This window comes from Prinia subflava, chromosome 5 (assembly GCF_021018805.1).
Source record: "Prinia subflava isolate CZ2003 ecotype Zambia chromosome 5, Cam_Psub_1.2, whole genome shotgun sequence".
Lineage (NCBI taxonomy): Eukaryota > Metazoa > Chordata > Aves > Passeriformes > Cisticolidae > Prinia > Prinia subflava.
This window is the reverse complement of record NC_086251.1, coordinates 18,607,926-18,621,416: the sequence shown is the minus strand read 5'-3', so window position 1 is coordinate 18,621,416 and position 13,491 is coordinate 18,607,926. Positions and strand designations below refer to the sequence as shown.

Genomic DNA, 13,491 nt, shown 5'->3' with positions numbered 1-13,491 from the left:
TCTGCTGCAGGGATGAGACACACTGCTGGGTAGAGGACATCACTACCTCCCACTGTCTGAGCAGAGCACAGAAGAGAGACTATTCGAAGACTTGAGTCAGAAAATCATGAAGAGCTGTGAGCCGATGAGTCACGCAGACATATGTTTGCTGCTACTTTAAAGGACTCCAGAACAAAAGAAAAAAAAGAAAAGGTACAGGAAAAAAAAAATGGATTCTCAATCTGTGTCAGTCCATAATCTTCACTGAAGCTGCTGAAACGCTGATCTGCAGCAGCCAAGACTGACGTGATATGTTTTGGGAAGTTGTTAAGCCCGGTGATTGTGCTGGAGCTTTGCATTTTCACTGAGGCCCCATCCCACAACTGCTGATGGGAATTATTGGGATCATATCCCAAGCAGGCTGTCATTCTAACTACTGTCACTGAGGACTGGAGACAATGCCCTTGTCTGCCTCTGGGGAAAGGCCTCTCTCTGATGGGAGACACAACCATTTCCCGTGCAATTTGGAAAACATCTTGGTGAAAGCAGCATTAAATATTCAGGATCCAGCTCCTCTCAACTGCTCCAGCTTACACATTTAACTCACATCTAATTCACATGAACCAAACTCCACTTGCAAGCTGAACAGGTAATTTTATTCTTTCAGCATTTATTTGAAGGTCAGCTGCTGCAAGTGCCCTTAATCAATTCAGATTTACCACCTCTCTAAAACTATTTTCAAGGTACAAAAGGAGAAGAGGGGTGCTAGGTTTGGGGTCTACAGAACTTGACTTGATACCTTTTCGAGGCAGAAGGAGTATGAGAGGATCCAATAGGATGCTGAGGCCAAGAGTCCTCCCAGCAGCTGTTTGAGCAATGATCAGTGACATTGGGTTCCTCTCAAATACTTAGACTACACATTCTGGATCTGCTAACCTTGGCTTAAATCTGGGACTATTTTTAGAAGCTTGAATAAAGAGCAGCCATGCAGTGGAGTGCTTCACGCTTCCCATTTTAGACATTGCATCCTTAGCCTGAACGTAATCACCAGCTGAGCTGTTCAAGGTCAACTCCCCTTTCAGTCACTGCGCTATCCCATTCCACCTTTTCCCCGTGTCTCACCAGACGTGTTCCAGGAGTCGGTGTCTCTTAAGGTGACTGCAAAGGTCAATTCCCTACTCACCCGTCTTTGGAGAGGTGATGCCGGAAGAAGTCATTGGCTGCCAATTTGATAGCCTTTTCTGGAGTCACGAGAGTCAGGTTCACTGCAGCCCCTGGGCAAGGAAAAGAGAAAAAGGCAGTTGGATAATGAGAATAAAGGAATTGTTACCTGGGTATTTCAGGAACGTGTTGTAACTTCTGCACAAAACTAAGGACAGATGAAGGAAAGCTCTCAATGCACCAAAGAGATTTAGAAATACAAAACCACTGAAAACTAACAGTATTTCTGCCTCCCAACACCTTGGGTTTGTGAAAACATGCCCAGATGTGTTTCTACTCCATTTGCCATATGTATTTTGTAATTTCTTCAGCTTTACTACTACCTCCCACCATGTATACATGCATCCTCATCTCTCATCCAAGGATGCATTCCTACGAATGTACAATGATACAGATCAAATGTTCAGAAAAGGAGAACAGGATGGCTTAACAACCAGTCCCAACTCCTTTGCAAATATTTTGTGATAGTGAGAAGCAAAAGACCCTCTGTCATGCCTTCTCACTGGATCCCTTCTCTGCTTCCTCCCCAGAAAACACCAGAGCAGCTTGATTTCCCAGCAGCTCAGAAAAGGCAGAGCCATTGGAAGATCTGGAGGCTGGGTGAAGTCACCTGGCTCATCTGCACAGAACCAGCTCGAGAACAGCCCTTAGAGCCAAGTGGCTTCCCCTGTCTATCACCACTGGGTGTCACCCCCAGAACAGCCACTGCTGAAGTGGCTTTTTGCCCACCACAAGCTGCAGCACACAGGAATTCCCCTCTGAGCTCCATGGCAAGGCTTGCTGGGGGACCTGGGGTGTAAACAAGCCTTGGCTCCCTGCATCCCTCAGCCACTGGAGTGCCCTTTTGTCAGGAGCAACAAACAGCAAATCCCTGCATTGTGCCTGCCACAATGAAAGGCCTACATGGCCTGGCTGGCTGCTGTGGGCTGTGAACACCGGTATTAGTGCAACATTAGGGCAACACAGTGGCTGGGAGCAGCTTTCAAGCTGCCCTGGGGGCAATGGGGTGAGGGAAGGCCAGTCTCGTCCCAGCAGAGCAGGGATTGCACTGTTAGATTAGCACCAGAACATTCTCCTCCATTTAAATCCTACACTCAAAAAGTCCTCCAGTGGATAGCCTCCAGCTTTCCCTTCCTGCACTGAATTGTACTGAGCTCCAAGCCCTCCAGAGGGGCTACACTTGAGACTTGTTAACGGCCTAGAACACCTCTTCAAAAATAAACACAAATACAGGCATTTATGCTTGTCTTTGAGATTTAAACGATTTATCCCAAAGATTCATATTCCAAAGAGAAGCGGCCAGAGAAATTTGTATCCCCACTAGGCTCCAAAGATCTGGTGGGATTCATTCTCAGGACCTCTGAACCCAAGCTGACAGCAGCTGTAAGGGCTAAACATACCTAAAAAAAGTCAGCTCAGTCCTTTATTCCTCGGGATGGACTCTCCTCCCTTCAATAATTGAAAGACATGGGTTTAGGGGGACTTTCCTCAGATTAGGAAGTAAAGTCACAGTGGGACTTCTGGGACCACTGCAGCGGGGAGTGGGACACAGGAATCCTTGGCTCTGCAACATCTGCTCAGGAGACACACCTCCACCAGTCAGGAACTTGCAGCAAGAAAAGACAGCCTTTGCTGCACAGGGCTGGGCAGCCCAACACGTCTTCCCCCCTTTCAACTCCCATGTTCAGATTTTGCAGGAAATACAAGAGTAACGCTGCCTCGTAGCAAGCCAAGCCAGTGCATTCATTCCACCCAAATGCCATCATCTTTTACAGCAGCAGACAAATCAACTGGCAGGGAGCAGGGCAGGCTTCTTGCACTCCTGGTTCTTTGTAAACTTTTAAGGGCCCCAGTGACTGTGCAGCTTCAGTTTGTACTCTTCCTACACATCGTGTCCCATGCCATGACTCTTGCACATGAAGAGAAGCCACACAGAAATGACCCTTACACTCCACATCCATCTTCTAATGCCAGTAATATCAGGATCTACAAAACAAATCCACACAGCCTAATTTTTAAGTGGAAGTGGCTAACAATGACGTGTTTCCTCAACTGCCAAGTTGAAGACAACTTCAATGACACTCCCAATGGCTATAAAGTGTAACACCTGTACACTGAGACACAGCATGAATAACCCTTTCCTTGGAAAAACAAGAAAAGAAAGAAAAAAGCATAAACCTACTACTCTTAACACCAGTGCAAAGAGTTCACTGAAAGAAAGCAAACAAACTCCAAACAACCAAGCAAAGAAGGTACACAAGAAGTACACTTCCACATGGTGACCTTCAGGAACCAAGAGTCTTTCATAAAAGTTTCTCTTCAATTGCAAATAAAGCAAAACACAATACACAGGGAAAAAAAAGTTAATGAACCTGGGTTTTCTCCTACATCTTTGATATTTTCAGTAAAGCTGCTTAGCAGAGAATGGATAATCCCTGTCCTGAATAATCCATAACAGCTTCAATTGACTGGAGGATGAGAAATTAGATACTCCAGCTGCTGGCTGTATGCTTCCCACAGCATCTTCTTCTTTTTGTAAAATTTCCTCAATTCTGCCCACGCCAATGAGTACTTTCCTAACTAAAGCCAACCCTGGCCTACAGGCAATGCTACATGTACCACAAGCAAAGACAGATAAACAGAATGGAACAATAAATAGCAATTATTAAAAAACAAAGCTTTTCAAAAAGAACTACGGAAGCACTACAAAGAACAAAATCAACAAGAGGCAAAACCAGTTGTTTGCCAGCTAAACTTGTAGGCACCCTCTTCTCACCAAGCTTTACTTTTTCATTAAAACACATTTCTCACAGAAGCTCTTATACACCACCAGTAACCTACATAACAGGGGGATTGATATCATTAGCAGAGGCCAGGGAAGGCTGCCACAGTACTGCAGCTCAAGTGCAGCTACCCTCCAAACGTCACCAACACAAAGGGCACTTCCTCAGCCTGACCTGGGCCTTTGGTGCCTGCCAGCTTGGCCAAACAGTCTGCAAACGGCACTGGGATTGCTCAGAACATGTGCTGGGATCTTTAGGTGACTTCTGGCTGGACTGCAGTGGGAAGCTGAGAGAGCAGCTCTCCAAGGCCCCCTGTCACTGATGCCCATGGGGACCAGGAGCCCACAGGCACTAGGGATTCATGCCCTTGGCATCATGTTTTAACGCTGCACACCATCAATTCCTTGAGCACAGACAGGGCTAGACAGCACCGTCCAGCTTTGAGGCACTGCTGCTATGTAGATATTATGGGAAAAAAAACAAGGGAACTCCTTCCTGCCACAAACAAATCCAAGAATCCCTGTAACTTTTGGGGAAGAACTTGAGAGAAATGTTGGGATTGTCTTATACATCACACAGTTTGCTATGGGCTACTCAAACAAAGCAAATTCTGTTTGCCCACACAAGCACCTTAAGAGGTGATATGCAGAAAAGCATCCTACAAGCACAAGCCACTCTCCTGTCTGCACTGAGGAAATTTGATTCACACATGAAGGAGCCCTGAAATCACAGCAGGAATGGCTGTGCCCAAACAGACCCCTTCTGTCCTCTGACAGAGGCCAAAGAATCTGCAGGGACAACTGACGAGCTTGTGACTCCTCCATGGGGAGCAGCAGCTGCTACTTTAGCACATTAACATAAAATCCTCCCAATTTCAGCTTAAAGCCTGCAAATAAGAGCTTGTGAGTCATGCAGCAAATTCTGGTGGGGAACTAGGACAGCTGGAGGGAGAAGGAACCAATCCCATCACCTGATTTCCATCTTTCTCTGCAAGCTTTAGACATCTCCTACCTTCTTTCCAGAGAAGTGCTCACACAATCTTCATGGACCTTGGGTGTATTTTACCTGCCAACTCTCTCCCTAAGAGGGAGGGAAGGGCTACTCATGTCAGCTCAGAGAGCTGAGGCACAGAGACCAGGACTGCTGCTCTTGGGAGTACTCACATTTGCACCCTGACCATGCTGAAGTGTCTATAATTAACTGGAAGGAGGTGGAGCTATTCAAAAAAGGCCTCTCCAACCCAACTCCCTACTTAATAGTCAGAATTTGAAGCAACTATCAGCACCCTGAACAGAGTTCAGGACATGGACCAAGCTGACCAGACTTGGGAAAGGCTGGGAAAAGGAAGAGGTATGCAAAATCCTCTGCACCCTTCTGCCTGGGGATGACCAATGGCCTGGAGCTCCACATCCTCTCTACCACTCTATGCCTTAAAGGACTAAGCTGTCTTCCCAAAGTCCTGATTCTCACAAAAGCTCTTGGTCTCCCCTTTAAGTTTCCCAAACAACTTCTTCCTTCTACCTCCCACCAAGCAGCCTGCCATTGCACATTTACAGCCAAAGTTAACACAAACTCAGATTCCTGGCTAGGAACAGAGAAGCAGCCAGCTTCTGGAAAAAATCAAAGGGGAACACGTCACTGCTAGCATTGAAGATGGAGCTTGCTAGGGTTCCTCGAGGTTATTTGTCTTGTTGCCTGCTCCCAGGAAAGCCGATGCAAAGCAGCCAATCCATCCCTGCCATGCACCACACTCCCCTGAAACGCCCCCAGGAAGTTGGGCAAGAGACAAGGCTCGAACAGCCAGTGCCTGCTCCCAGCCACAATGCCTGCGTCTCCTTGGGAGTGGGGAACAAGCAGCAAGAGACACTACACGTGCCAAGGGCCAGGCGTCAGCTCCTCTGCACTTCCGCTGGGAAAAACAGAGCAAGGACTCAATCACAGTGGTGTAACTGTAATCAGGCTTTATCAGTGACTGAATGCCACCAAAAATGCTATCTGAGCACCCCAGATAAAAACTGCATATGCAGGCAAGTGACTATCAGGACAAAAAATGAACCAGAGCTCAGTGTCAGTGCAGCCAGTTGGACTGTGCTGCAAGCCAAGGAGGTATTCCACGTTCTCCTCTGCTACAAGTCAAGTCCGGATTTGGCCTGCTGGTCTCCTCTCCTCAGAATCTTTAAAAACTTACAGGCATTTTGTGCTTAAAAGGCATGTGTAGAAAAGGCATAATGTCAGCTGAGGAACTCACTGCTGTAATAGACAACCTCAGCCAAGAAGCCAAGAGATTTTTAGCAGGTCAGCACACAACAACCAAACAGCTGAAGCTTCACTCTGAACCTCTGATTTTCTTGCCATCCCAAGGGAGTTTTTTGGAGGGCAGGTTATTTTTTTTTTTAACTGCAGCTTGTCTTAATGCTTGAAAAAGGCACTTGGGCATGCTTGAGACAGCAGGCCTGACCATGCTGGTGGAGGGCTTTGACATAAATGCAATCATTAACCACAGAACTTCAGGAGTTGGTTTGCTACTGCCCCTCTGCCAAAAGTTACCATGCCCAAGCTGGGAAACATAACATACAGTCCTGAAACAAAGTCCAGCAGCTTTACTCAAACTGCTAGTAAAGATGAACTTCACTAAGTGGTAAGGTTTAATATCAAAACAGTCATCAGAGGGCTCAAGTCCTCAGTGATAGGTATCTGAATAGACACCTGCATGGAGAAGTTTATTTTCAGAAACAGCTGCACTGTTCAACCTCCTAGGATATTGCAGGTTATTGCTTTATATGCCAGAGAACAGAGCTTTTCCTCCTACTTATGCACCAGTGCTTCCAACGCAAAAGCTGTGCTGTGCCTGAGTCAGCTGTACTTACCTCTGTACATGCCAAAGTAGCCTTCCGACCGAATTGTTTTAATGAGGCAGTCAGACCTGCAAACAGAGCAGAGGGAGATGAACCACAGGACCTCAAAGCTGGGTGAGTGCAGAGAAAAACAAAGCAAATTTCTTGGAGTGGTTTCCATTTACATCCTGTCAGCGAAACCCTCAGCTGAAGATGGGAACTGCGTCAGCCTCTGAATGTGCTGTTGTTGAGGCCTGGGTCCAGTTTCAACCCCTAATTCCCAGGGGCTTTGAAACCCCCGGCTCACCCTGCACACGCTGTCTGCTTTCTAGAAACACAAAAGGGAAAGAAGTGTCACTGCAAGGGCTGTTTATCCAGGGTCCCCTGTGAAAAATGCACATTTTCATCTGCTAACAAGCAGATCCCCATGTACGCATTTTTAAATCCAGCTCTGGAAGGGAAATAAGGGGGCCAAACCCCCCCATGCTGAATTGTTTGACTTACTCTGTGAAATTCGACACAAGGCACACAAACTCGAGATGACCTGAACACTCAGTCATCTGTGGCCTCCCACGCAGATTAAAGCATGCACTTTTAACACATCAAGTTCCACAGCAGGCAGCAAGCACTCAGGCTGAGGAGAGCACAGCAGGGTACCCTGCTCCGAGGGGAACACTGTGCTCCAAGGGGAAAAGTGTCACCTTCCTCATTGCAAACACATTTACTACAGATGGGAAAACCATGCAGAGCACTGGCATGGCTCAAAAGCTTTTGAAGGCACAGACATACACACCTAGCAAATCCAAGGCACAGTTCAGGAAGGCTGCAGAGATTCCTTGGCAGAGTTTCCCTCTCTGGACTGCAGCTGCATGAAGCCTGGATACTGAGTGAAGGTGGCTTTAGGGTCTTTGGGAAGTGACAGGTACTTGTTGTGGCCATAGGGGAAGGGAGAGGTGCACAGGCATATGTGTGGACATAATTAAAGGTGCAAAAGGCTCTTTTAAGCAGTAATAAGAGAAGTGTAGCTGATGAAAACATGAATACATTTTAAAGAGATCTGGCAACACGAGGAGTAAACTTCTCAGCTATGCAGTAGAGCTGAGGTGGAAGAGAAGGAAACACAGAGAGAGCTCCCTTTAGGGCTTCATGGCCCTGCCTGGTCAAGATTGTTCTAGAGTTGTTTGTGAAGAGCCCATCCTACGTTGCCACCAGTCATGGCAATGAATTTCCCCTCTCTGCTGGGACTCCCTGCATCCTTTGGCATCTCATTTTCCACACACTCCACCCCAGCCTCTGCAACTTGCAACATACTCATTTCCTTCTTCTGAGCAACCCCTGCAACACATCTGCAAGCCCCAGAAATCTCAGGGCACCTTTCCCCTATCCATCCCATTAAGTTCTTCCACTGCAGTGCTGGAAGCAACACATTCTCCCTGAGCCAGTGATGCTGCTTTGAACAAGCTGCAGCAGGGAAAGGAGTGAGAAGAGCTGCTCCTCACCATATTCATACAGCCCTGCTGCATCAGGATAGACCTTGCATGTCACTTAAAGCCCCCCAAGCTGCAGCAGAACAAGATGCTGCCAAGGCCACATCCAGCTTTCTTCTCTCCCTGGAAAAAGGGAGCCAACAGCCAACTAAAATGATACATAACACACCTGGGGCAGCACAGCCCAAAAGCCAAGCTCTCTCCAGCCCTCTGAAGTCCCCCACTGTCTTTGCCTTTTTCAAGTGAAAGGTTCCCCTGATGCCAAAGATTTCTTAAGCCAAGCAGAAGTAAGGCATGCTATCTTAAAGTAAGAAAGCAAACATTTTAAAGGAACTTGCTGCTTTCCTGGGTGTTCAGCAGACACCAGGTAATTAGTGTAATCAGGAAATCTAGTATTGATGGGCATAAAGCATTTCCAGAGAAATAAGCCCCTGTAACTAAAGAAACTTTCTTAGGAAAGCTCAGCCCTTCCCTTTCTTAGAAGCAGCCAGTTCAAGTATAGAGGGAAATCTTATGTATTCCTTAACAGCCCCTCATCTTACAGCAATTCCTGGCTATGGGAGCTGACTTGCACTTGAGTACTGGAGGTTAAAAGCCTCTCTCCTACCGAGCTCCCTTCCAGGCATGAGACATTCCAGCATGCAGCCCCAAGGGTGCCTACAAGTTCTTCATCCTGCCCAAACTCCTGCTGCTATTATGTGTCAGGTTAGGAGGATAAGTGATCTTCAGGGAGGTGAAGCAATCTTACAGCAGGAGCAGGACACAACAAGAGGGGAGGTAAAGCAAGATGGGGGTGCCACATCCTGCCAACAAGCCAGGGCACACTGACAGTGCAGGGAGCAGAGTGCATAGGAACTGTCAAGGGAAGCACCAGAGCCTGCAGCCTAAGCTCATGTCATCAGCTAGGGCAAGGAGGCACAGAGACTAAAGCCATCAACATACAGAGCATTTCCTTCCTATTCCCCTCTGCCTCAAATTCTCCTGTGCAGGAAAGAGGAAAAGATGGTGTGGAGGAGCAGGGAGCAGGTAATGCTAGCTCTAAACAAAGTTATAGGAGGACAGGACATACCTCACCAGTCCCAGTCCCTTCTTGCCCTCAATACCACCAAATTCTTTTGGAAAACTAAGGCCTGTCTCTGGTTCCTAGGATAAAGCATCTTGTGCTGAGTATGGTACACATTCCCACAGCAGACACACAGCCCTAAGCATCCAACACAAACAACTGCAGGTGAATTTGGTGGGCTGGATACAATCATGCTTTCTTTCCCTACAGCCTGCAGTACCTGAGTTTTTTTAGACACAGGACTGCTGGTGTAACTACAGCACGTGTCAACCTGTGATCCTTCAAAAGGTCCACGTGCAATGCTCTAGACTGGGAATGGGCAACTGCTTCCTCTTTTAAAAACTGACACAGCAAAGGAAGGATCTCCAATATCAGAGCAATGGAAACAGAACAGAGGCAGAAATTCCCTCAGGCACCTGACTAGCTCAGCAGACTCCTTGTGTTTGGGATCAGGTGGTCGGGATTCCTTGTGTTTTGGTTCTGAGCCCTGGCAGTAGGGAACACGCTGCTCTCAAGCAAGGGATGCAAACAGATGTACCCCCTGCAGAGGACTCCTCTGCTCAGCTCAGCTCAGCAGCCTCAAGAGCTGCTCTACTTGCTTTATCTGCTCTAGCACAGCTTGGCTCCAGACTGTCGCCTGCTTTCCCAAGGACAGCCCAGTTCCCAGATGCTGAGCTCACTGAAAGAGGTGACAAAGCAGAAGGACTCCCCAGGGAAAGCCCCAAGGATAGTGCCCTGTGGGCAGTACTCACAGGCTGCTGTACATCCGTTGACCATTCTGCTGGTTCTGCAGGCGAGTTTTGGCCAGGTCAATAGGAAACACACACGTGACCCCGATCAGCCCAGCTATCCCTCCATTGATCAGCTTGGCAGGTAAACTGTGAGGGGTGAGATAGAGAGAAACACATGCCTTAGCACTCAGTAATATAAGGGAAGGGAAAGAGGAGAGAGCTGAGCTATTTTGCGTGACCAGAGTTAGTGCATCGCTGTGAGACAAGGCTGTCTCCCCCAGCACAAAGGAAGCTCTTCTACAAAGCAAAGCTTGGTTCCTGCTGTGTATGTGTGGAGGCAGAGAAAGCAGGACAGACCATCAGGACAAACCACTGATCAGTGGAGTGGAGCCAAACGCCTAACCCACAGATTACTAGGAGCAGGAAAAAATCCTGTTGCCCAGGACCCAGGGATTTCTCCTGTTGTCCCTAGAGGAGAAAAGACTGAGCTCTGGACCATCTACCACGTGGACAGCCTTTAGTTAGGGCCCAATGGCATCCGAGCCAGCAGGTTTACCGACAAACACTTTCCTGCACCACAATCACATCCACAGCTAATGAGAGGTTCGTGACACATCAGCTGCTACCACCATGTGGGAACAGGCCCAGCAGAAGCACCCAGCTGGCAGCCATGGAGCAGATGGCTGCAGCCACGGGAAGCTGCTTCCAGAGCCCCTGCCCAGGGCCAGGGAACACACACAGAGCAGCAGCCTGGCGACAGCACCGCGCCGGCAGCCGCACGGCCACAGATGCGGAGACGTGAGCCCGTGCCTCTCGGGGAAATCAAAACCTGGCTCGCTGCACGGGGCTTTTTCCACTCCCCTATCTTCCCACTGAGAATTCCTGCAAGTGGCACTGAGTGAAAGCCACATCAGCTAAACATGGGTTCCCAGCAAATTCAATTAAGAAAAATGTCCTGCACTTACATGCTCAATAAACCCCTGCACACAGAGACAAAGAAAGCCTGTTCGAGTCAGCTCCCTCCAATAAAGCACAGGATATGGCTCCCTGAACACAGGATGTGTCAGATATTAAACTGGTGGCTGACAGCAGCCCTAGACTGCAGCTGGGGGAGCCTGCAAGGCCTATCCTCCCACCAGGGGACCGACACACTGCCTTTCCTGACGGTGATTTGCTGCTCCGGATGGGGGGACAGGCTGCATTACCCTCTGGAAGCAGCAGTGCTGAGGCATGGAGGGATGAAGGCCTGCAAACATCTTCCCACCAACAGCACTCCAGAGCACTCTGCATCAAAGAGCAATTGCAGAGAGGATCAACAAGCAGCCATGCTTGAGGAAAAGGCAGGACATGGAGACTCAAGGTTTCAACTTCCCTGAGGGAAGCAGACAAATAAGGGATGGAAAAAATATAAAAGACTTTGTCCACAAGTGCTAAGCATGATCTTGACACCTCAGGACTGACATACCGACACATCTTGACACACTCCTTTCAGCCTCTGCTGAACTGCACCTAAAGCTCCTTCCTCCTCACCTCCTGCAAGATACAACAGACACACAGCCCCAGGGCTGGAACAGCTGGAAAAAGAGGTGCCAAGGACAGGCAGACAGATCTGAGCTCAGCCTACAGCTCCAAACTAGACAGTGCTGACTGAGATAAAATCAGCACAGTACTTGAGGAAGGCAGACCCAAATCAGTGCACAAGAGCAGTGCAGAGCCAGGCTTTCAGACCTCTGCAGCTCCAGACAGTTGCCTCAGGGGTCTTTGTGCCACAGTCTGAAAACAGAATAGATTTGCCTGCAAACTCCTACACTCAACTTGTTCTCAGGACATGGGAAAATTTCAAACAGCAAACTTTATATCATTGTGCTCTCCTTATTTAACCCACAGTCACAGTGAAGGAGGAGGTTAGAGACCAGATAAAAGTGTGCCAAGATGGAGACACCACGGAGAACGAAGGTGTTTGAAGACAGGATCACGTAAGCCTCCCCAAATTCAGCTCTGAAGTCACTGTTGGCAGGTCACAGACTGTGAGGCACAACCAGTGCCCCCTTCCAGCCTCAGCACTGTCATTGCTTCTCTAAGTGTCCCTGAAACACCTGGGACAGGCAAACGCCTTTCTCAATCTGTTCCAACACTGAAATCATCACAGAGTTTATATCAGGTGTGACAGACACAGACACAAAGGTCCTGCCTGCTGCTGCTCTAAGTGCAAGATATTCCCCATTTCAGCCCCCACCCCAGCAGTAAGGGGGAATGGTCCTGTCTTGAGGAGGAAGGAGCTTTGGGTGCAGGACAGCAGAGGCTGAAAGGAGTGTGTCAAAATGTGTCAATACATCAGTCTTGATCAAGCTAAAAATTTGAGGCTGCAGACAGCCTCTGCCTGTGGGGGAGAAACTCTTGCTCAATACTCCCATCACACCTGAACCTAACCATCCAGATCTCCCCATGAACACTGCAGGGGTAAACTAGTATGGATGGACTACAGGGCAGTATTCAGCAAGACAATGAGATTAAGTTGCACATGCCCTGCTGCAGAAATGCAGTGCCCCTGATCTCACCTTGCAGCAAACCACTGCTGTTGACTTTAGTCTTTTGCTATCAATCTTGTTATTCTAAGGCGTGACACAAACAAGTCTTGGCTGCCTGTGACCACTGCAGACATGTGGTCCCACTGACTGGAGAGATGAGCAAAGCAGGAGAGGTGAGGGATCTGAGGTATGGGGAAGAACATGAGACAAAGACCATTGCACCTGAATCAAAAGCCTTTTCCCCCTGTGACTGAGTCATCCCACTTCACACGTCAGTGCTCTCTGCTCTCTCAAGGGATAAGAATCCATTGTGCCTGGTCTCTCTGTCCTATTTAGCTTTTGCACAGCTACTGCCTCTCACTACCTACATGTGCAGGGCTTAGTGAAAAGAGGACAACACAGGCTAGCATGCAAATGAAGCCATTTGCTCAGTTTAATACAAGAAGGGATACAAAGGCATCCCAGTTCTCCTCCTCAGCCCTTTTAACTAGCCCTGTAGCCAGCAAGCTCCTGCTCGCCCTGCTAAGAGCACACTGGAGGAGCCAGGGCACATCTTGTAGGACACATCTTCTCTTGTAGGACATATCTCCTCTTCCTTCAAAATACCAGGCTTCATACAGTCCCATGTCTGATCATTTAGCTTTGCTGAGGTTACCAGGAACACAGACCTGCCAGGCTCCATGGAGGTGAATCTCAGCATGCCCCTCATGGGTGTGTTGGAAGAGTTCCAAGTGCTCTCCAAACTGGGTAGTGGATGATGGCCAAATCTAGGCACACAAACCCTCCACAATGCTGTATTTTTATCAGCACAGCCCAGGACTGTCTACATTTGCAGAAGACAGGCATACAGGAAGATATCCTAATC

The 13,491-nt window shown here is 48.3% G+C and overlaps 1 protein-coding gene across 1 annotated transcript in view; it reads right to left on the bottom strand.

The window, feature by feature from the left end:
- The window catches only part of SLC25A22 (solute carrier family 25 member 22), a 52,949-nt gene that overhangs the window by 13,968 nt on the left and 25,490 nt on the right, over positions 1-13,491 (bottom strand). The window contains exons 3-5 of the mRNA XM_063398257.1: positions 10,120-10,245; positions 6,851-6,906; positions 1,163-1,253 (exon numbers count right to left, since the gene is read on the bottom strand). Coding sequence (XP_063254327.1) covers positions 1,163-1,253; positions 6,851-6,906; positions 10,120-10,245 — 273 coding nt within the window. The remainder of the gene's footprint in view (positions 1-1,162; positions 1,254-6,850; positions 6,907-10,119; positions 10,246-13,491) is intronic.